Below are 20,486 nucleotides of genomic sequence, written 5' to 3'. Positions count from 1 at the left end.
TGACATCTTTGGAGGGGAGAGAGGGCATGTCAGGCCTTACAAACATGGTGACAGAAAGTCACTACACGTGGTTAGTCAAGTCCCAGGCATTTATCTTCCTTGATAACGACCACCTTTTAGCTTAGTGAGTCCTGTCTATTATCTCTTTTCTAGGATAACAAATCTTGGAAATGCCGGTACCTTTCTCTTCCCGAGCCCTGGAAGGCGCAATCCTCAGCACACGGGCAGGAGCGCTCAGCTGCCGTGGGCCCGCACAGCTCCGCTGTGTTCCTGAGCCGATGGAAGGCCCGCACCTGCCCAGGTGAGAGCACGTCCCCGTCTCACCGCGACCCGGCAGCCCGGAGAGGGCCGCCGCCAGGGATGCCACCTAACCTTTCTCAATCTCCTTCGATGCCAATTTATAAAAGGAGCCGCAAAACTGCCCTTCTCTGGAACATTTTCTCAATTCGGGAGGCTGTTCCGGGCATGTCTTCAAAATTTTGGCTCAAATAAACTCTGATAAAATTTTCTGTATGTTGGACTTTCCTTCGTCGGACACTGAGGACACCGGAAGGTCCCACCACCCCTTCTATGCAACACTGCAAAGCCCCAGTCCGCGCGCGGCACCCATAGGTGCCGTGGAAGAGCAGCTATTTTAATTCACATTTCTGTATTTTGAATGACAATACATTCTGGGACGACTTCTGTAATTTAAGAATAAAGATCCTGGTTTTCAGTCACATTAACACTCCCAGCGCTGCAGTGTCCGCCGGAGGGCCCAGCGCGGGGCGGGGCACTAGCGGCGCGTAGGAACCGGGTCCGAGAGGCGGCGGCGACGGCGGCGGCGGCGGGGCCCTCCCCGCCTTCCCCGCGGCCGCCAGGCGCCGCTCCACCGCGCCCGCCAGCGGCCTGGCCCGTCCTCCCGCGGCCCCGGCCGCCCAGTGCGCAAGCGCGACGGGGCGGTGCCCAGCCTCGGCCGCCCCGCCCAGACGCTGACGTCACTGGTCGGCGCCGCGCAGTGTGACGTCCCTGAGACCCGCCTTCCGGAAGGAAGCCCGAGCGGTTGACGATGGCGACCGCCGCGGAGCAGTGGGTCCTGGTGGAGATGGTCCAGGCGCTCTACGAGGTGAGCGCGGCTGCCCGAGCGCCCGCGACACCCAACCCCGGGGAAGGGGCGACGCGTGCGGGCTGGTGGTCAGAGGCCGCGCGGGACTGCTTCCGCCTCGCCGGACCGCGGCGTCCCGCCTGGAAGGGCTCGTGGGCGCGCACGGTCCAGCGGCGGAGAGGGGCGAGGGACCGCCAGCGCGGAACCGAGGCCTAGGTTTGCGCTCCGGGGGCGGAGCCCGCGCGGTCTGTCGGGGCAGGGCCGGAAGGCGTGGGAGGGCCGGGGAGAGGTGGTCCTCGATGGCCGAGTTGCCCCCGGAGCGGAAGGCGTGGGAGGGCCGGGGAGAGGTGGTCCTCGCTGGCCGAGTTGCCCCGGAGCGGAAGGCGTGGGAGGGCCGGGGAGAGGTGGTCCTCGCTGGCCGAGTTGCCCCGGAGCGGAAGGCGTGGGAGGGCCGGGGAGAGGTGGTCCTCGATGGCCGAGTTGCCCCCGGAGCGGAAGGCGTGGGAGGGCCGGGGAGAGGTGGTCCTCGGAGGCTGGAGGCTGGAGGCTGGAGGCTGGAGGCTGGAGGCCGGAGGCCGGAGTTGGCCCCAGGATCGGGAGGCACAGGCTCGGAGGCCCTGGGAAGTCAGGTCTCGGGGACTGTGGAGCAGGAAAAGGGGGAGGCTTGTGGTAAGTTGAAGTTTGTTTTTATCGGGGCATGAGGTTAGAAAAGCGGAATGATTTAGGATTTAGGAATATGAGATGCACGTAGTTTGTCATTCTTCAGTATATGTCTCATTTTCTCTCGTAAATAAACAAGGCTAGCCATCGTCGTCATCTACACTAATAAAAGAGAAACATGGTAGTTAGCGTAGGGCTGCTACCCTTCCCATTGGCTAATCAGCATATCCTTATGCAAATTAACTGTCAGCCAAGATGGCGGCGGGCAGCCATGCAGCTGGAAGCGGAACATAAGGCTTGCTTGTTCCAGTGACAGAGGAAGCCAAGGTTCCCCACCTGCTGCCGCCTGCTGCCGCCTGGCTCTGAGCTCCTGAAGCAACAGCTCCAAAAGATACAATGTTTCAATTATAGAAGCTAAAAATGGCAGTTAATTTGCATATACCATTTGCGAGGGAAGACTGAGGACAACATGGAGGCCAAGAGGTACAGAAGGGAGCTAAGTAGAGGCCTCGAGGACAGAAACAGAGCCAAGGCTGCAGAGGTGGGAGGTGGGAAGTGGGAGGGCAAGCCCAGCCACAGCGGCTGGGAGGAGGGGCAGTGGCTCGGAGGGGAATGGGCAGCGCTTGGGAGCGGGAGGGGAAACCCGCCACAGCGCCCGGGAGCGGGAGGGGAAACCCGCCACAGCGCCCGGGAGCGGGAGGGGAAACCCGCCACAGCGCCCGGGAGCTGAGGGGAAACCGGCCACAGTGCCCGGGAGCTGAGGGGAAACCCGCCACAGCGCCCGGGAGCGGGAGGGGAAACCCGCCACAGCGCCCGGGAGCTGAGGGGAAACCGGCCACAGCGCCCGGGAGCTGAGGGGAAACCCGCCACAGCGCCCGGGAGTGGGAGGGGAAACCCGCCACAGCGCCCGGGAGCGGGAGGGGAAACCCGCCACAGCGCCCGGGAGCTGAGGGGTAACCCGCCACAGCGCCCGGGAGCGGGAGGGGAAACCCGCCACAGCGCCCGGGAGCTGAGGGGAAACCCGCCACAGCGCCCGGGAGCTGAGGGGAAACCCGCCACAGCGCCCGGGAGCGGGAGGGGAAACCCGCCACAGCGCCCGGGAGCGGGAGGGGAAACCCGCCACAGCGCCCGGGAGCGGGAGGAGAAACCCGCCACAGCGCCCGGGAGCTGAGGGGTAACCCGCCACAGCGCCCGGGAGCGGGAGGGGAAACCCGCCACAGCGCCCGGGAGCTGAGGGGAAACCCGCCACAGCGCCCGGGAGCTGAGGGGAAACCCGCCACAGGGCCCGGGAGCGGGAGGGGAAACCGGCCACAGGGCCCGGGAGCTGAGGGGAAACCGGCCACGGCATCTGGGAGCGGGAGGGGAAACCCGCCTGAGCGCCCGGGAGCGGGAGGGGAAACCCGCCACAGCGCCTGGGAGCGGGAGGGGAAACCCGCCACAGCGCCTGGGAGCTGAGGGGAAACCCGCCACAGCGCCTGGGAGCAGGAGGGGAAACTGGCCACAGCCCTGTCACAGGGACAGGCGTCCTCTGGAGCCAGGCCGCTCTGAGCCTGTAGGCCCGTCCATAGGCCCAGAGCGGCCGAAGTCCGGAATGCCGGGCCTACGCTTGCAGGTGCCAAGCGGCCGGGCTTGGGGTGGGAACATCCCCAGGACCCAGGCACTCCAAGCTGGCGCACACCCAAGCGGCCAGGAACGGGGTGGGAATGTCCCCTGCAGCAAGTGAGCAGACAGCAGGGCCCTGCTTGCCACTGGCCGTGGCCGCGAGGGGCAAGCAGTCCCTTGCAGGGCCCCCACAGAGAGCAGACACCAGGGCCCTGCTTGCCCCTGCGGTGGTGAGCCAGAGAGAAGACAGCAGGGCGCTGCTTGCCCCTGACCCCAGCGGCGAAGAACAGGCAGTCCCCTACAGAGAGGCCACCAGGCCTACGGTGGCCTCAAGCAGGCAGGTCCGCAGAGAGCAGAGGACCATGGGGAGCAGGTCTAAGCCGTCAGTAGGACATCCCCTGAGGGCTCCCAGATTGGAGAGGGTGCAGATCGGGCTGAGGGACCCCTCCTTCCCCGTGCACGAATTTCGTGCACCGGGCCCCTAGTATATAGTAAAAGAGAAACATGCAAATTAACCGTCCCTCCCCTATGCTCACCAGCCAATCAGAGCGAGTATGCAAATTAACCTGACAAAGATGGCAGTTAATTTGCATACACAGGTGTCAAGCGCCCCAGGAGGCAACAGAGGCTGCGGGCTCCTTAGACCATCGCTGGCCCAGGAGGCGAGGCCGCCTGCGCCTAGCCACGCCCGCAGGCTCCCAGGACCTTGCAGGCAAGAGCAGAGCGGGAGAGCGGGTGGAGAGCGGGAGGTTTGGAGGACTTGGCAGAGCAGGAGGCCGCTCAACGTAGAGCAGAGCGAGAGAGAGAGAGAGAGAGAGAGAGAGAGGGTGGCTTGGAGGGTGTGGCTCCCTCTGTCACCCCAGCTTCCTCATCATAGCTGTGGAAACTGATAGCAGGGAGGAGGAAGTCCCACCTCCCCCAGAATCAGCCAGAATCAGCCGTTGGTCAGACAGCTCTCAGCGGCCTGACAGCCAGGATTCTCATTCACCTGTGTCTCAGACCGTGACAGTAGAGAGGTGGGACTATGTCTAAAGAACAACTGTTAATACAACGTAGCTCTGCAGCGGAAAGATGCCGGCATTATCGACAGAAAATGTCTGCAGAGCAACATGCGTCTGATCTTGAAAGAAGGCGGCATCTGTGACAGAATGTATCTGACCACCAGCTACTGGAAAAACGTCGCTCAGATGCCGAAAAACACCAGCGTCATCAACAGAAAATGTCAAAGACCAACGTGCCTTTGAAGTTGAAAGAAGGCGGTGGCGATGACAGAATATGTCTAGAGAACAGTCATCAACAAGTACTACCAATTCTGGTAGGAACTGCCTTCTCAGCGAAAATGGAGTACATGAGGATGCAGTCCTCGAACATAGTTGTGGTGGAATGACTGTTTGATGTGAATTTTGCCTATCACTAGATTTCTCTGATGAAAAACCATCTGATGGGAAATTTACTTGATGTTGTAGCAAAGGGAAAGTCTGTCCAAATGATAGACATTTTCCAGATAACTTGGCATATTTATTTATTTTTTTTAATTTTTTAAATATATTTCATTGATTTTTTACAGAGAGGAAGGGAGAGGAATAGAGAGTTAGAAACATCGATGAGAGAGAAACATCGATCAGCTGCCTCTTGCACACCCCCTCCTGGGGATGTGCCCGCAACCAAGGTACATGCCCTTGACCGGAATCGAACCTGGGACCCTTCAGTCCGCAGGCTGACGCTCTATCCACTGAGCCAAACCGGTTAGGGCAACTTGGCATATTTAAAAAGATTAATGACAAACGAAGATTCTGACAGTAAAAATTTCATGGAAAATATTCGTTCCATAAATAGCCCTTTTGCTTTTGCTTCTATGGGTGCAAATATTGCATCGCCATCAGGATATGGGCCATACTGCTTTAGAATACACGGACAAGTTTATCACCGCACTGGAACTTTACATCCTTTGGATGGTGTTTCTCAGAAGTTTGCTCAACTCTATATTTTAGATACAGCTGAAGCTACAAGTAAAAGATTAGCAATGCCAGAAAACCAGGGCTGCTCAGAAAGACTCGTGATCAACATCAACAACCTCATGCATGAAATAAATGAATTAACAAAATCGTACAAGATGCTACATGAGGTAGGAAAGGAAGCCCAATCTGAAGCAGCAGCAAAAGGTATTGCTCCCACAGAGGTAACAATGGCAATTAAATATCATAACAGTGACCCAGGTAGATATCATTCTCCCGTGTAACTGAGGGTGCTGTCATATTCAGAAACAAAGATGGAGAACCTCTTTTTGAAAGGGACTTGCTCATTCATTGTAAACCAGATCCCAATAATCCAAATGCTACTAAAATGAAACAAATCAATATCCTGTTTCCTACATTAGATGCAATGACATATCCTATTCTTTTCCCACATGGTGAACAAGGCTGGGGAACAGATATTGCATTAAGACTCAGAGACAACAGTGTAATCTACAATAATACTAGACAAAATGTAAGGACACGAGTCACACAAATGTAGTATTATGGATTTCATCTCTCTGTGCGGGACACGTTCAATCCTATTTTAAATGCAGGAAAATTAACTCAATAGTTTATCGTGGATTCATATTAAAAAGTGGAGGCCAATCAGATAAATTTCATCAAAGCAAACCAATCTAAGTTGAGAGTTGAAAAATATAGTGGTTTGATGGATTATCTCAACTATAGATCTGAAAATGACAATGTGCTGATTGGTAAAATGATAATACTTCCATCTTTTTTTTTTTAATATATTTTATTGATTTTTTTTACAGAGAGGAAGGGAGAGGGATAGAGAGTCAGAAACATTGATGAGAGAGAAACATCGATCAGCTGCCTCCTGCACACCTCCTACTGGGGATGTGCCCGAAACCAAGGTACATGCCCTTGATCAGAATCGAACCTGAGACCCTTCAGTCCGTAGGCTGACGCTCTATCCACTGAGCCAAACCGGTTAGGGTCTTTCATCATCTTTTGAGGATAGTCCCTGAAATATGCAGCAGCGATATCAGGATGCTATGGCAATTGTAACGAAGTATGGCAAGCCCGATTTATTCAAAACCATGACATGCAACCCCAAGTGGGCAGATATTGCAAACAATTTACAACACTGGCAAAAAGTTGAAAACAGACCTGACTTGGTAGCCAGAGTTTTTAATATTAAGCTGAATGCTCTTTTAAATGATATCTGTAAATTCCATTTATTTGGCAAAGTAATAGCTAAAATTCATGTCATTGAATTTCAGAAACGCAGACTGCCTCACGCTCACATATTATTGATATTAGATAGTGAGTCCAAATTATGTTCCTCTAATTAATTCCCTTTCAATGTGCACGAATTTTGTGCACCGGACCACTAGTTTCAAATATGTTAGATAACGTGAAATCCAAATGTCAGTCTTAGAGAATGTTCGTTCATTTGACATGTGTTTAACCGAGCTTCACGCAGTGTCCAGTAGAACCTGTTTCTAACCATACATGGCCATTAGACACTTGAACTGTGTCTAGTGCGACTGAGAAACTAGATTTAAGTTAATTTAGATGTGTAATTAAATAATTACCTGGTGACTTAGTGCCATGGTATTGGACAGTGCAGGTCAAGACGCTGGGTGAGCTTAGATTCGTTTACAGTGGATCTCAGTTTTCTTTTGACATGACTGCTAAGTGGCATGGGTGATGATGGCGTCGACCACTGAAAGACTTACCAGGACTTGATGAAAAACAGTTGACAGAGCAGATGTGGCATAATGGATGTCCAACATTAGGTTAATTATAGTACAATAAGAGCTACTAAAATTTAATCTTTATTTTTGTATAAATGAATATTTTGTTTTTTATTTTTGCTCTCTTCTTGAAAATTGCATAACTGACCAAGAGTGACACTTGGGAGAAGTCTCCCTGGATGTAACATTTCCAGGAAAGGAAGTTGCACTTGTGAATTTTATTAATCCACTAGACAGTTAGTGTCTCAGTTTTTCTGAGTGTTCGTTCTTTGTGGAGTGGGATTTTTAGTGACGTGGGCAGATGTTTGCCTACTAGAATCCAATTATTGAAGAAACCAAACGGATATTTAGAGTCCTTATTCTTAAGAGAATTATATTCAAGGGGGATTAGCATATTTTAAAAAATCATCTTAAAGAGAGATTTCTGTTCTTGCTCCCGATTTCTGTGTGCTTGGTATGTAGAATTTGAGGAGTCTTGTGTAGTGCACCCAAAAAAGAAGTAATAGTGTGTGTATGTGTACCGAAATCTATAATTTGATGAAAGTTATTTGTACATTGACCTGAAAATTTACAAACAAATTTTTCAGTACTTTTCCGATCTCCACATTCTGGATTTTTTTAAACTGATGATTCATCATCACTTCTTTCTAATGTTTGAAAATAATTTGTGTTTACATTTCTAAATATCTCTTTTAAATTTTCCAATGACAAACTATGGGAGTAGAGCACCCTGTAACTGGCTGGGCTTCAGTTGGTACGTGAACTCTTCCACGAGCACTTTGTGTGTCTAATTGGACAGCAATTAGAAGTCACCTTGAGCTTTATCCTGAAAGAAGGCTGACATGGATAATTTCATTAAGATATCTTTATGCCTGTTTATATGGGAAACACTACAAATTTTGGGGGAACTACAATAGAAAAAAGACCTGCTATCCCTTCAAGCATTTATAAAGTCTTTTTTTCTCTGCCATGTTAGAAGAAGAATTTAAAGGGGCTATCAAAAGAATACAAAAAAATGTAGTAAGATATGCAGAACCGTGGAAACTGATTTCCAAATAATTTTGTTACCTCACACATGGTAGAAGGAGTTAAAGAAGGCTTGTGAAGCTGTGATATGTTTGTTACAGTCATTTCCCAGGTAAAAATTTAAATTACCTCTAGGATCTCATAATTGATGTTGTTTGACATGTTGGGATTCTGTGTCAGATTTATTTTAAAGAGTTCTTTTTCTAACGATATTTTAAAGCTACAATATCAGAGATTTTTAATGTGTAGAGGAAATTGCCTATTAGAAATGGGAAAAGCAACGAGTAGAAGTGAAAGGAGCTTTTAAAGTAAATTTTAAAAAGTAACAGGTTAAAGGTCATAAGAGGCAATATTTGTAGGTGCATTAAATTTTATATGCAGGTTTTATAATTGTTCATTTCACTTCTGTTTTTTATTCACTCTTAGGCTCCTGCTTACCATCTTATTTTAGAAGGAATTCTAATCCTCTGGATTATCAGACTTCTTTTCTCTAAAACTTACAAATTGCAAGAACGATCTGATCTTACAGTCAAGGTAAGAAATTAAATCTCTAGTTTATTATCTGGTGTATGATGATAGTTGCTACATCTTCCCTGAAGGATCTGTGGTAAAATATTTTCTGTACTGTAAGAAAATCAAGGGGAATGAAATACGGGACAGGCAGACTGTGGGAAAGCCAAGTACCTACCCAGAGGAGTAGCCTGGCACAGACTTCTTTACTTTACTAGGGACAAGCAGCAGTCTTATGAGTAGATGATGAAAGGGAAGCACGGGGAGCTACTCGATTTTGCCGTTTCCAAATGCAGTTACATGAGTTGTCGGGAAGGGCCCGCTGTTTCTGAAGCCTGTGAAGTTTTCCCTGTGGTCTTCATAAAGAAAACTGAGTTGGAAAGAATCCTCCTCACCCCCCACTCTCCACCTCCCCACCCCAAATCGAATTTTGATGTGTTCTGTATGGTAAGGGACCCAAGCCAGGTGAACCTTAGAAAGCAGAAGTGCCTAGACTAGAGGAACTATGGCGCTGCCCACTGCAGAGCATTGGTATGAGGGACGGGGTAGGAGCACTTAGTGACTGCCTCAGTGCCTGGGAGGCAGGGCTTGTGAGAGATGTTTTCCCACAAAAGTCTCTGAAAGTTTGGTTCACAGGAAGCATTGAGTGCAGCGCAAAGCTGAAGCACTGGGCCTTTCTCTACTTCCTGGAGCCTCCCAGGAGGAAATGCAGTGGCGTGGAATTGCCACATCGATGTGCAGTTGCTGCCCTGGTTTTCCTGACCAGCTGCTGCTGTCCTGATCATTCATATTAAACTGTCCCCTAAGAAACATGCAGCATATGTTTTTAGGGCAGAACGTCTGGCAGCCTGGGTAAAGCAGGATAAAAAGATCTCATTGCGTGATTGTCACCCTTAATATGCATATTTGAACCTCTATTTGGAGGAATACCCTACACTTGACCACAGATTTCTCCCTTTCCCCCGCCCCTTTTAATGAATACTTTGTGGGATTATCATGCCACAGAACAAACACTTTTTCTGTAGCATTGCAGTAAGACTGGGCCTTGCGGGCCAGAGTCCTTTCCATGCTTTTCCCTTTGGTATTTAGGAACTTCTTGTGGATGATTAAGTGGCCATGAAACAGATTTCTAGCCCAGCTTTTTAAAGGGTTTGATTAATCCAGATATTCTTAGTTTTAGTTTAGACATATCAATCCACACGTATATACTTTTTTTTTTAAAAAGAGCGATAGGTAAACATCTATAATAACAAAAGTGTAATATGCTAATTACACCAGATGTACTTCCGGGGTCGAGGGAAGCCCAGGTCCAGAGTGCCAGAGGGAAGCCTGTGCTGGCAGCCGGGGGAAGGAACACCTACTCTTGCATGAATTTCGTGCATCGGGCCTCTAGTAGTTTTAGAAAAATCCTCTGAAAGCAGACTTAGCTAGAACAAAATTTAGTAATCACTGACATCTACCCCTTCCAGCAGCGGGAGGAAGAAACTGAGTGCTGTGAATGAGAAGTGTCCTTCTCAGTTGGATAGACCTACAGAGGCTCTGAATGGCAGGGCATCGTGGGTGGGTTCTTACATCTCTGCACGCTAGCAAGGGGACAGTGTGCATGGCATGTACACAGGTGCTGTTCTCTTCCATGAGGTCATTGGCAGAAACAGATGATTTATTCAACCAGTATTTTTGAGCGCCTGAAAATCAGGTGTATGGATATGCTTTTGGTCTTGCTCTGGAGTTGCCTAATAGGAGAAAAATGCACAGAAGCATTTATTGGAAGTCTGAGACTAGAACTATTGGGAGAGGGTCTATTTGTGAGGCAAGAATTGCCGTGGCCACCATGTTAATTTAGGCGCCTCATCTCATCCTGTACATCCAGACACATTTTCAAAATTACCTATTTTCCTGATTCAAAAAAAGATAACACAAGATAATCAAAATACTTATAATGCATAAAGTAACAGATACAAGGAATAAAGTAGCTTTTTCTGAGAAATTCAAACAAAATCCCATTACAATAATTGTAACAGTTTTTTCCTGTGTTTTAGCTACACCTGAATCCCTGCAGATGGCTTGTAGGAACAGTGGTTGGTGATCTGGTTGATCCCTTCCCATGATGGTCACCTCCATCAGCACTTCTGGTGTGGCTTTCTGTCTTGTCTTGGGATAGAGGCTGAGCTGACCTAGCATAAATCATGCTTCTCACTTTTGTATTGTATACTTTCTTTTTATTTCACAATCAGTGTAAGTTGTACTTTCCACGATGAAAAATCCTGACTATAGAAATAAAGTTTTCTTAAATTTTCCAGTCACCTACAAAACTACATGGAAAAAAAGTATTTCGCCTATGATGATGTGAGGAGGTTAAGTGCCCAAAACTCAAAAATGATTCTATTTCATTTCTAACTACAACTAGACCTCTGGTTCTAGCAGTGTGTTCATTATGACGGTTCCATTACAACAAACAGTGTTGATACTGCTGGAGTCACTGTCCGGTAACTAGCATTGTGCTGTCTTAACACCTTTTCGCTTGTAGGAAAAAGAAGAATTGATTGAAGAGTGGCAACCAGAACCTCTTGTTCCTCCTATCTCAAAAGACCATCCTGCTCTCAACTACAACATTGTTTCAGGGTAAATCACTTTGCTACTGTTTCCTGTGGGTAAGCTCAGCAAAGTATACAGTAGTTTAATGCTATTCCTTTTTTACCTGAAATAAAACATTTAGGCCCTAACCAGTTTGGCTCAGTGGATAGAGTGTTGGCCTGCGGACTGAAAGGTCCCAGGTTTGATTCTGGTCAAGGGCATGTACCTTGGTTGCGGGCACATCCCCAGTAGGAGGTGTGCAGGAGGCAGTTGATCGATGTTTCTCTCTCATCGATGTTTCTGACTCTCTATCCCTCTCCCTTCCTCTCTGTAAAAAAAAAATCAATAAAATATATTTTAAAAAAACATTTAGGAATGAGTGCTAATCAGAAACTACCTGCTTTAGTTCCCAATATAAAACTTTCTTTTAGGAATGGTATGGGCATTTTTTGTAGCCTCCAATTTGGGCATTACAGTTTGTCCCTTTTTCTAAAAAAAAAAATTATTTTTCAAAGTAATAACACGCACATGATAATATGTCAAATGGTCAGACACACTTAAAATGAAAAGCAACACTCCTTCCCATCTGGTTTCTGATTTTACGTCTGTTGTAGGTTTCCTTCATAATAAGCTATTAACAGTTTGCTGACACTACTACTACTTGATTAACAGTGGAAAACACCTATGGACTCGCAATATGAATTATGAAACTTCAGCTCACTTATCCTACCTCTCCTTGCTTCCAGTGTCTGATCTGTTTTTATTATTAGTTCTTCTGTTGGGTATCTTTGCTTTTCGTATGTGCTTTTAAGTATTTTAAAAATACAGACACATATGTATTAATCATCCAGAATTAATAGGAATTTTGCTATCTTTACTTGAAATCTATTTTTAAAAAGAAAGAAACCATTACAAATATAGCTAAAGAAACTCCCATATATCACTTACTCTTGCCTCCCACACAATATCACCACTGTCTTGAAGTTGGTGGATATTTTACTCTTTTACATTAGAATATTTGTTTTATGTGTTTTTATTGCACATTTCGGCACTTTCTCAATGTCTGGTGGTCCTTAGCATCTTTTTATCTCCAATATGCAGAATGTTTCATTATAATTAATAGATAATATAAATAGCCTGCAAAAACCATGCACACAAAAAACATTTTGTTATTGATAAGTTTAGAGTTTTCAACTTATGCAGTTCCTCTTTATATTCAATACTGAGTTGACACAAGAGTAAGTGAATTTACTTAACTTGGATAATTTTTTTAAATTTAAATAACAGCCTTATTGCAATATCCATATACCATTAAATTCACCCTTTTAAGGTACACCATTAAATGGGTTTTAGTATATTCGCAGAGTTGTGCAACTATTGCCACCATCCAATTTCAGAATTTTCATCACCCCAGAAAGAAATTCCACATCCAATAGCATTTATTCCCCATTCCGTCTACTCCTCAGCCCCTGGCAACTATTTATTTACTTTCTCTATGGATTTGCCTATTCTGGGCATTTCATATAAAAGGAACCATTCAGTATGTGGCCTTTTGTATCTGCCTTCTTTCCTGGAGCCTAATATTTTCAAGGCTTATTATGCATGTTGTAGCATGTGCCAGTGTTTTATTCATTTTTATGGATAAAGAACATCCCACTCTGGATAGGTCACATGGTGTTTACACATTCTTCAGTTGGTGGGCATTTGGGTTGTTCCCACTTGGGAGTACATGGAAAAAGAAAATACATATAAATGTGTATGTATATGTTCAAATACTTGTGAACACATTTCTGTGTGGACATGTTTTCATTTGTCTTGGGTATATACCTAAGAGTGGAATTGTTAGTCATATAGCAACTCATTTTGAGAAACCACCAATCTGTTTTCCAAACTGGCTGAACCATTTACATCCCACCAGTAGTATATGAGAACTCCACTTTCTCCACATCCTAGCCAACCCTTATTTTCTGTCTTTTTTAATTATAGCCTTCCTAGTAGGTGGGAAGTAGTATAGCAAATGGCTAATGTTATTGAGTGTCTTTTCATGTGGTTATTGGCCATTTTCATATATCTTCTTTGGAGAATAGTCTACTCAGTTATTTATCTTTTTATCATTAAGTTGTAAGAGTTCTTTATATATTTTGGATACTAGGCCCTTATCAGATATATGATTTGTAAATATTTTCTCCCATTCTCTAGGTTTTTGTATCTTTTCTAGTGTACTTTGAAGCACAAATGTTTTTAATTTTTTAAGATATATTTTTATTGATTTCAGAGAGGAAGGAAGAGGGAGAGAGAGAGAGAGAGAGAGAGAAACATCAGTGATAAAAGAGAATCATTGATTGGCTGCCTCCTGCATGCCTCCTACTGGAAATCAAGCCGGCAACCCAGGCTTGTGCCCTGACCAGGAATCGAACCATGACTTCCTGATTCGTAGGTCAACGCTCAACCACTGGGCCCCACCGGCCTGACAAATGTTTTTTATTTTAATGAAGTCCAGTTTATCTCTTTTTACTCTTGCTGCTTGTGCTTTTGTGTTATATCTAAAAATCTTTGCCTAGTCCAACATTATGAAGATTTACTCCTTTGCGTTTTTTAAGAGTTTATAGTTTTTGCACTTAAATTAGGTCAGTGATTTGAGTTAATTTTTATAATGCTGTGAGGTAGGGATTCATCTCCATTCTTTTACATGTGTATACCCAGTTATCCCAGCACCGTTTGTTGAAAAGACTATTCTTTCCCTATTGAATTGTCTTGGCACTCTGATGAAAATCTATTTTTAAGACTGAGACACTGAAATGCTAATTCGAAGCCCTGTGTCAGTGGGCTGGGCTTCCTGACTGATAGTGGGCATCAATTTAGGATAATCAGACAAGGACCTGTCCATTTATTTGAGGGGATCCCAGATTCAGTATTTTCTGCTTTTCATGTCTTAACTTTGAATTTCATGCAGAGGAGTACTCCTGTGTGTTGGGATGGGAGTGGGGCGGTCTTAGGGGGTGCCCTTAATAAGCCTGACTTCCAGCCCTCTGGGAGCTGAGTTGGAGGACGGAGAGGGCTCAGTGTCCCATTTTTATTATGGTAAATTTATACTGATTTCTGTTTTCAGAGTGAACTGTCCCCTCACTGGTCCTTAGGAATTTTAGTTTATATTCAGCATTTCCAGAGTAAATCTCCTGCCTTCCTGCAGGACCGGAAAGGGACCTAAGGAAATGACTCCTTATCATGGGTTCCAGGCTGGGCTCCTGAGTCCCCCGCTTGTTCCCCCCTCGCCCAGGGAGCTCTGCCCCCGCCGGGGAGCATTCTCATGTCTGCTGCAGGCTTTTCCCTGTCAGTGCACTCATGCTCAGCTTTCGCACCCTCAGCTTTCTCTCTGGTCTCTCTGTTTTACCAAATACAACTTACCCACCTGCTCTCTAGTTTCCCACATTTTGTTACTGTCATCGCCTATGCCTGCTCTTGCTAAGATCAAATATTTTAGACTTTTGTAGGCATTTTTGTGAGCAGATAGGTTTTTCTATTAGGAAGTAATCGTTACGTTCCTAGGATAAACCCTATTTAAGGATGACTGTGGTTTTTGTAAACTGCAGGTTTGTTTTGCTAATATTTGGGATTTTTCACGTCTATGTTGACAAATGAATTTAGTTTCTTCTTTTCCCTTACTGTGCTGGTCCAGTTTTGGTATCAAAGATATATTAATATTAGTCTTACCATTTTCCTAGCAACAATGTGTTTCATACGGTGTTCTGTTGAGCACAGATTTTTAATCATGATCTCATTGTCTTCAATGAGTTTGTAAAGCTATTCAGGTTTCCTTAAGTTTTGCTTACCATCATTTAGTCATTGTCCATTTCTTGTGTTTTCAAATGTTTTGGCATGAGTAGTTTTAGGTTTCTTCTGGGCGTATATATAAAAAATGTATTCATAACACTTTATTATACATACACTAGAGGCCCAGTGCATGACATTCATGCACTGGGCAGGGGGGTGGCCTCAGCCCAGCCTGTGCCCTCTTGCAGTCCCGGACGCCTTGGGGGATGTCCACCTGCTGGCAGTTGGACATCTCCCAAGGGATCTTTAGCGCTGCTGTGGAGGTGGGAGAGGCTCCCGCCACTGCCGCTGCGCTGGCCAGCCATGAGCTTGGCTTCTGGCTGAGCGACACTCCCCCTGTTGGAGCGCACTGACTACCAGGGGGCAGCTTCTACGCTGAGTGTCTGCCCCCTGGTGGTCAGTGCACATCATAGCAACTGGTCGTTCCACTGTTCGATCAATTTGCATATTAGGGTTTTATGTAGGATAGGGAATGACACATCTGTGGGGCTCACGTCTCCACTGCGAGCATCATTGTGTCTCCTTCCTCACTCATTCTCCAGAGGTTTACTTCTGGTTCTTTTTCTCCGTGGCACGCCTTTCGTGGAGACATAGGCGTGACCCCTTGGCTCAGTTCCACTCCTGTCAGCACAGGCCTGAGGCAGTGCTCCTGTTTGCTTCGTTCTCAATGTCCTTTGTCCCTGGTGTCTGCCTCCACTCTCCCCTTCACTAAGACACCCACTGTAATACTTTATCATGCTTTCTATCAGCATTTTGTGTGTGACACATTTCTATGTTATTAAAATGATACATTTTATATTTATGTTGTTGGTTTAAAACATATTCTTAATGTTTTGTGAATGTATGTTTTTAATTTTGTGTTCTAGACTATTCTGATGTTTTGTTTCTTATTAATCCTCACCCAAGGATACTTTTCCACTGACTTTTAGAGAGAGTGGAAGGGAGGGGGAGAGGTGGAGAGAAACATCGATGTGAGAGAGACACATCGATTGGTTGCCTTGTGCACGCACCCCGACTAGGGCCGGGGAACCTGCGACTAAGGTACATGCCCTTGACTAGAATCAAACCCGGGACCCTTTAGTCTGAGGGCTGATGCTCTATCCACTGAGCCAAACTGGCTAGAGCTGTATTCTGACTTTTTGCAAGATTTCTGCTCAACATTTATTTTTTCAACAAATACCTACTATGTTTAAGGAATGTGCTCAGCACATTGGTTTATAGAGCAATAAATCAAAAACTTTGTTTTCTTGGGACAGACAGACCAGCAATGAAATAAATACAGCGTTTGCTGGCATTGAGTGGTCTGAGGAAATAGGAAGCAAGGCATACAGAGGTGGGGTGCCGGGGTCCTTCTTGTCATTTCCTCTGACTGCTGTAACTGAGTTCTAAATACCATCTTGGGGAGAAAGATGCCATAGAAAACCCTGTGTTAATGTCCCCTTGCAAACCTGTTTGATCCCTCCATCGTGATCTGCCCATGGACGCTCCCCTGCGTTAGTCTGTGGGGCTTCAGTTTCCTCACAGCCTGGGTTGGTTGCATTGGTTTATTTTGCATTTCTCTGATTATTTGAGCCTTTGAGTATTTACCAGCTGCTGGGTTTTGCCTTTTATGAATGCCTCCTGATATCTTTTTACATCTTTCTCCAGTGTGTCCTTTGATTAATAGAGCCATGTGCATTCTAATCCTTAGTCAGTTGTGGTTTTTTTTAATATGTTTTTATTGTTGAGAGAGAGAGGAAGGGAGAGGGAGAGAGAGAGAAACATCACCGATCGGCTGCCTCCTGCATACCCTCCACTGGGATGGAACCCGCAACCCAGGCGTGTATCCTGACCGGGAATTGAACTGGTGACCTCTTGGTTCGTGGGTTGACGCTCAATCACTGAGCCACACCAACCAGGCTTTGGTCAGCTTTTGATGTGGTACTTTATTACACTGATTCTAAAATGCACCTTTTTTTTCCCCCCTTCTATTTTAAGATCTCTGAATTGGGGGTGAATCATACAGCTGCTGCAAGTCATTGTCAGCCAAGGGGCCTGGGGCGGGGGGCTGTCACTGCCTGTGTACCAGTGAACTAGTACATGACTGTGTCATGACTGTTTACTGCTAGCACTTCAGTTGAGTTATGGGCAGCGCTGGTAAGTAAATCAGCTGATGGCAGGAGAAAGGGCCAAACCACTCCAAGTAGACTAACAGAGGCTACTGCAACTAAGGTTTGAGCGTCTCTTTGTCAGACTTCTGCTGCCTTTGGGTAATAACAGCTTACTTTCTAGAAACATGGTTCAATTGGCAAAAGATGAAACTAGGAGTTTAGTTCATAGGAAAGTTCCAGCATTAAAACGTAAAGAATGAGTGACACCAACTTGTCAGATGGTAGGAGAGCACCTGCGAAGCCACTGCCTGGGTATTCGGTGGCAGACAGCAGAATAATGTGAATGGCCACAGTGTCCGTGGCTTAGCAGAGGAGAGCAGACAGTCGGAACTTGGGCAAAGAGGTTAGGAATGTCCTGACCAATTTGAATTCCTAGTATTTTCCTTTTCAGAAGTTCAAAAGAGTGTAACCAAAGTCTGTGTCTAAGAGTACCCAACAGATCTTTTCATTAAATATAGTCTAAAAAATTCTAGATGACAAGGAAACATCTTGACCTTCTAATCCAGGGATCCTCAAACTACGGCCCGTGGGGCCACATGCAAATACAAATATTGTATTTGTTCCCGTTTTGTTTTTTTACTTCAAAGTAAGATATGTGCAGTGTGCATAGGAATTTGTTCATAGTTTTTTTTTTTTTTACTATAGCCCGGCCCTCCCAACGGTCTGAGGGACAGTGAACTGGCCCCCTGTTTAAAAAGTTTGAGGACCCCTGTAATCTAATCGGCAGTGTTTTCTTCTGTAATGGCCGATAAAATACAGTTGATGCCCTCTTAGATTCAGTGAAATACAATCAATCTCTTTATTACACACCTGTTAACTTCATCTTTGGTGTTAATTTTGACTTGATCAGTTTCATCCATTTCGGCTTCATGGTTTGCATATTTTGAGACTTGCTTCAGAGATCATTTCCTACTCCAAGGTCACAAAAACATTCTTCTACGTTTTCTTTCATTATCTTTTCCAAAATACCTTTTTGGTTTGTGACATGTCTGGAATTCACCTTTGTACATGATTATACAACTTTATTTTTTCCCATAGAGAAATATCTGTGTGTAACTAAGTCATTTGTGGGGCAAATGCTATCGTTTGCCAGGTACTCATGTATACACAGCTCTCTTGAGTTCCAGATTCACTCACTGGTCTAGTTGTCTATTCTCACCAGCGCCAAACCTGATGTTGATGGAGTCTGTAATGGTTGTTTTTCTCGGGTAGAGCACCCTTCTCCGTTTCCAAGTTCACTAAGCCACCTATGAACCTTCGTTCATCCAGGTGACCTAACAGTGAGGCTGGTGTTTTTGGTTGGGAAGGTTTTATTTTCCTTCCTCCCATTCTCTGAGGCCTTAACTGTGGAGCTGTCTTTCTGGATTGATTTTACTGACTTCTGAAAGGCGACCCTGAAGGGCCTTGCTCTCCAGGATTCCTGTGTGGGGTCCCTGCATGGGGCACAGGTATGAGCCTCCTGGTGCTCACCGGAAGCTGTTTTCCTGCCTTGTCCCAGGTGCTGGACGAAAACCGGTCCCCACATCCCGTGTCGTGCTTCAGCTGGCCTGTACTCAGGGGCTTTGGGTGTGCTCGTTCTTGATAGTTTGGTTTCTCCGTGTCACGGTTTTTGTGGAATGGTCTTGACTTTCACAGCAGCAACTATTACTGCAGGCTTGTCTATATAGGTGTTTTGTTTTCTCATCTTTTTGTGAGTGCCAAAACCTCCACACCAGGGAGGACTGGGGAAACTTTAAGAAGCCCTGAGAAGGATCAAACTAAATAACATGATGGATTCACAGTCCCAGTGGGTGAAAAGAGAAGAAGCCTTGAAGCCATAGGGAAGAAGAAAGATAATATTTAGAGAACACCTCTGTGGACCAGGCACTTTTATAATGACAGTTACCTTGAGAAAAAGGTCCTCTCCCCATTTTACAGATGAAGAAACTGAGGCTTACAAGCCCAGGTAATCTCCAAAAGTTTCTGAAGCCATCAGTAGCCACAGAGCAGACGATTGTAAATTTTTATCTGCTTTTGTGAATTTACTTGAAGTTGTCTTTCATTTCCTCCCTGGTTTCCCAGCATCTTTGTTATCTTTCTCATAGAAAACCAGTTCTGTTGATACATACCAATGAGAGCAGTGTCTTGGTCTTTTCTGGCCGTAGTGCATTTTCTAGAGCAACCCAGCATGTAGACCAGTGCAGATGTGTAACTGAAACAAGTTTCAGGCACAGTCACTTCCCTTGCTGTGACAGTCCCATTCCATTCTATTCTGTGGTTTCCTTTAGTTAAAATAGATTGATTGTGACTGACTCAATTTGGTCTTACAACCGGTTAATTGCTTGTGACCTGTAGCTTGGCCCTGTGTTTCTGAAGCATGGCCTACAGCTAGTGTTTGTCAGCAAAGGACTTGTCCTGTCCCAGTTACACTTAGATGCATACTCCTGTGGAGCTGGCCACTCTGTTTTTAATACAGTGGTCGCCAACCTTTTGGGCCTCATGGACCACCGGTTGGTGACCGCTGCTTTTATACACACACACACACACACACACACACCAGCTGGTGTGGCTCAATGGTTGAGTCTGAGGTACTTTATTTAGCTATTCCTTTTTTTTTAATCCTCACCTGAGGATATTTTTTCCATTGATTTTGAAAGAGAGTGGAAGGGAGGGAGGAGGTGGGGGGGAGAGAGAGAGAGAAAGAGAGAGAGAGAGAGAGAGAGAGAGAGAGAGAAATAGCGTTGTGAAAGAGATACATCCATTGGTTGCCTCCCACACGCACCTCTACTGGCGCTGGGGAACCTGCAACCAAGGTACATTCCCTTGACTGGAATTGAACCCTTGACCCTTCGGTCCATAGGCCGACGCTCTAACCATTGAGCAACCGGCCACGGCTAGCTATTCTTTCTTAAATGAATTGTAAAATCAAAACAAAGATTTGCCATCTATCCATTTTGAAATTCTAGCTTCTTAACTGAAGTATACAGGGTAGCCTATTAAGAATTACTGGCCAAGTATCTGATTTTAATATACCATTGTCTAATTTTACTTTTTAAAAATAAACAGTACAAGAGCTGGAAGACCGGTGCACAAGTAGTGTAGAGTAACAACACTGTGTCCTGTCTGCTGCCAGGGTAGTGTGGGAGCATGTGTGCTGTAACGTGTTGGCTGAGTAAACTATTCTCATCTCTCTTCCCCAGCCCTCCAAGCCACAGCATCGTGGTGAATGGAAAAGAATGTATAAACTTTGCCTCCTTTAATTTTCTTGGATTGTTGGATAACCCTAGAGTCAAGGTAAGTAGCACCCATATTGAAGTGAAAAGATAGCATGACT

At 45.9% G+C, this 20,486-nt stretch overlaps 1 protein-coding gene across 4 annotated transcripts in view; it reads left to right on the top strand.

The window, feature by feature from the left end:
* Positions 1–1,020: 1,020 nt before the first annotated feature.
* Positions 1,021–20,486, top strand: part of SPTLC1 (serine palmitoyltransferase long chain base subunit 1) — a 104,137-nt gene continuing 84,671 nt past the window's right edge. For 3 of the 4 annotated variants that reach the window (XM_070400903.1, XM_070400905.1, XM_070400906.1), the window contains exons 1-4: positions 1,021–1,105; positions 8,535–8,642; positions 11,146–11,240; positions 20,353–20,446. In XM_070400903.1, the coding sequence (XP_070257004.1) occupies positions 1,049–1,105; positions 8,535–8,642; positions 11,146–11,240; positions 20,353–20,446 (354 nt within the window). In that variant the 5' untranslated portion in view covers positions 1,021–1,048. Of the gene's footprint in view, positions 1,106–8,534; positions 8,643–11,145; positions 11,241–20,352; positions 20,447–20,486 lie in introns of those variants that run through there. The other variant, XM_070400904.1, reaches the window with a different exon arrangement.

This window comes from Myotis yumanensis, unplaced genomic scaffold (genome assembly GCF_028538775.1).
Source record: "Myotis yumanensis isolate MYYU_CA2020_CCGP unplaced genomic scaffold, mMyoYum1.0.hap1 SCAF_21, whole genome shotgun sequence".
Classification (NCBI taxonomy): Eukaryota; Metazoa; Chordata; class Mammalia; order Chiroptera; family Vespertilionidae; genus Myotis; species Myotis yumanensis.
This window is presented reverse-complemented; position numbering and strand designations above follow the sequence as displayed.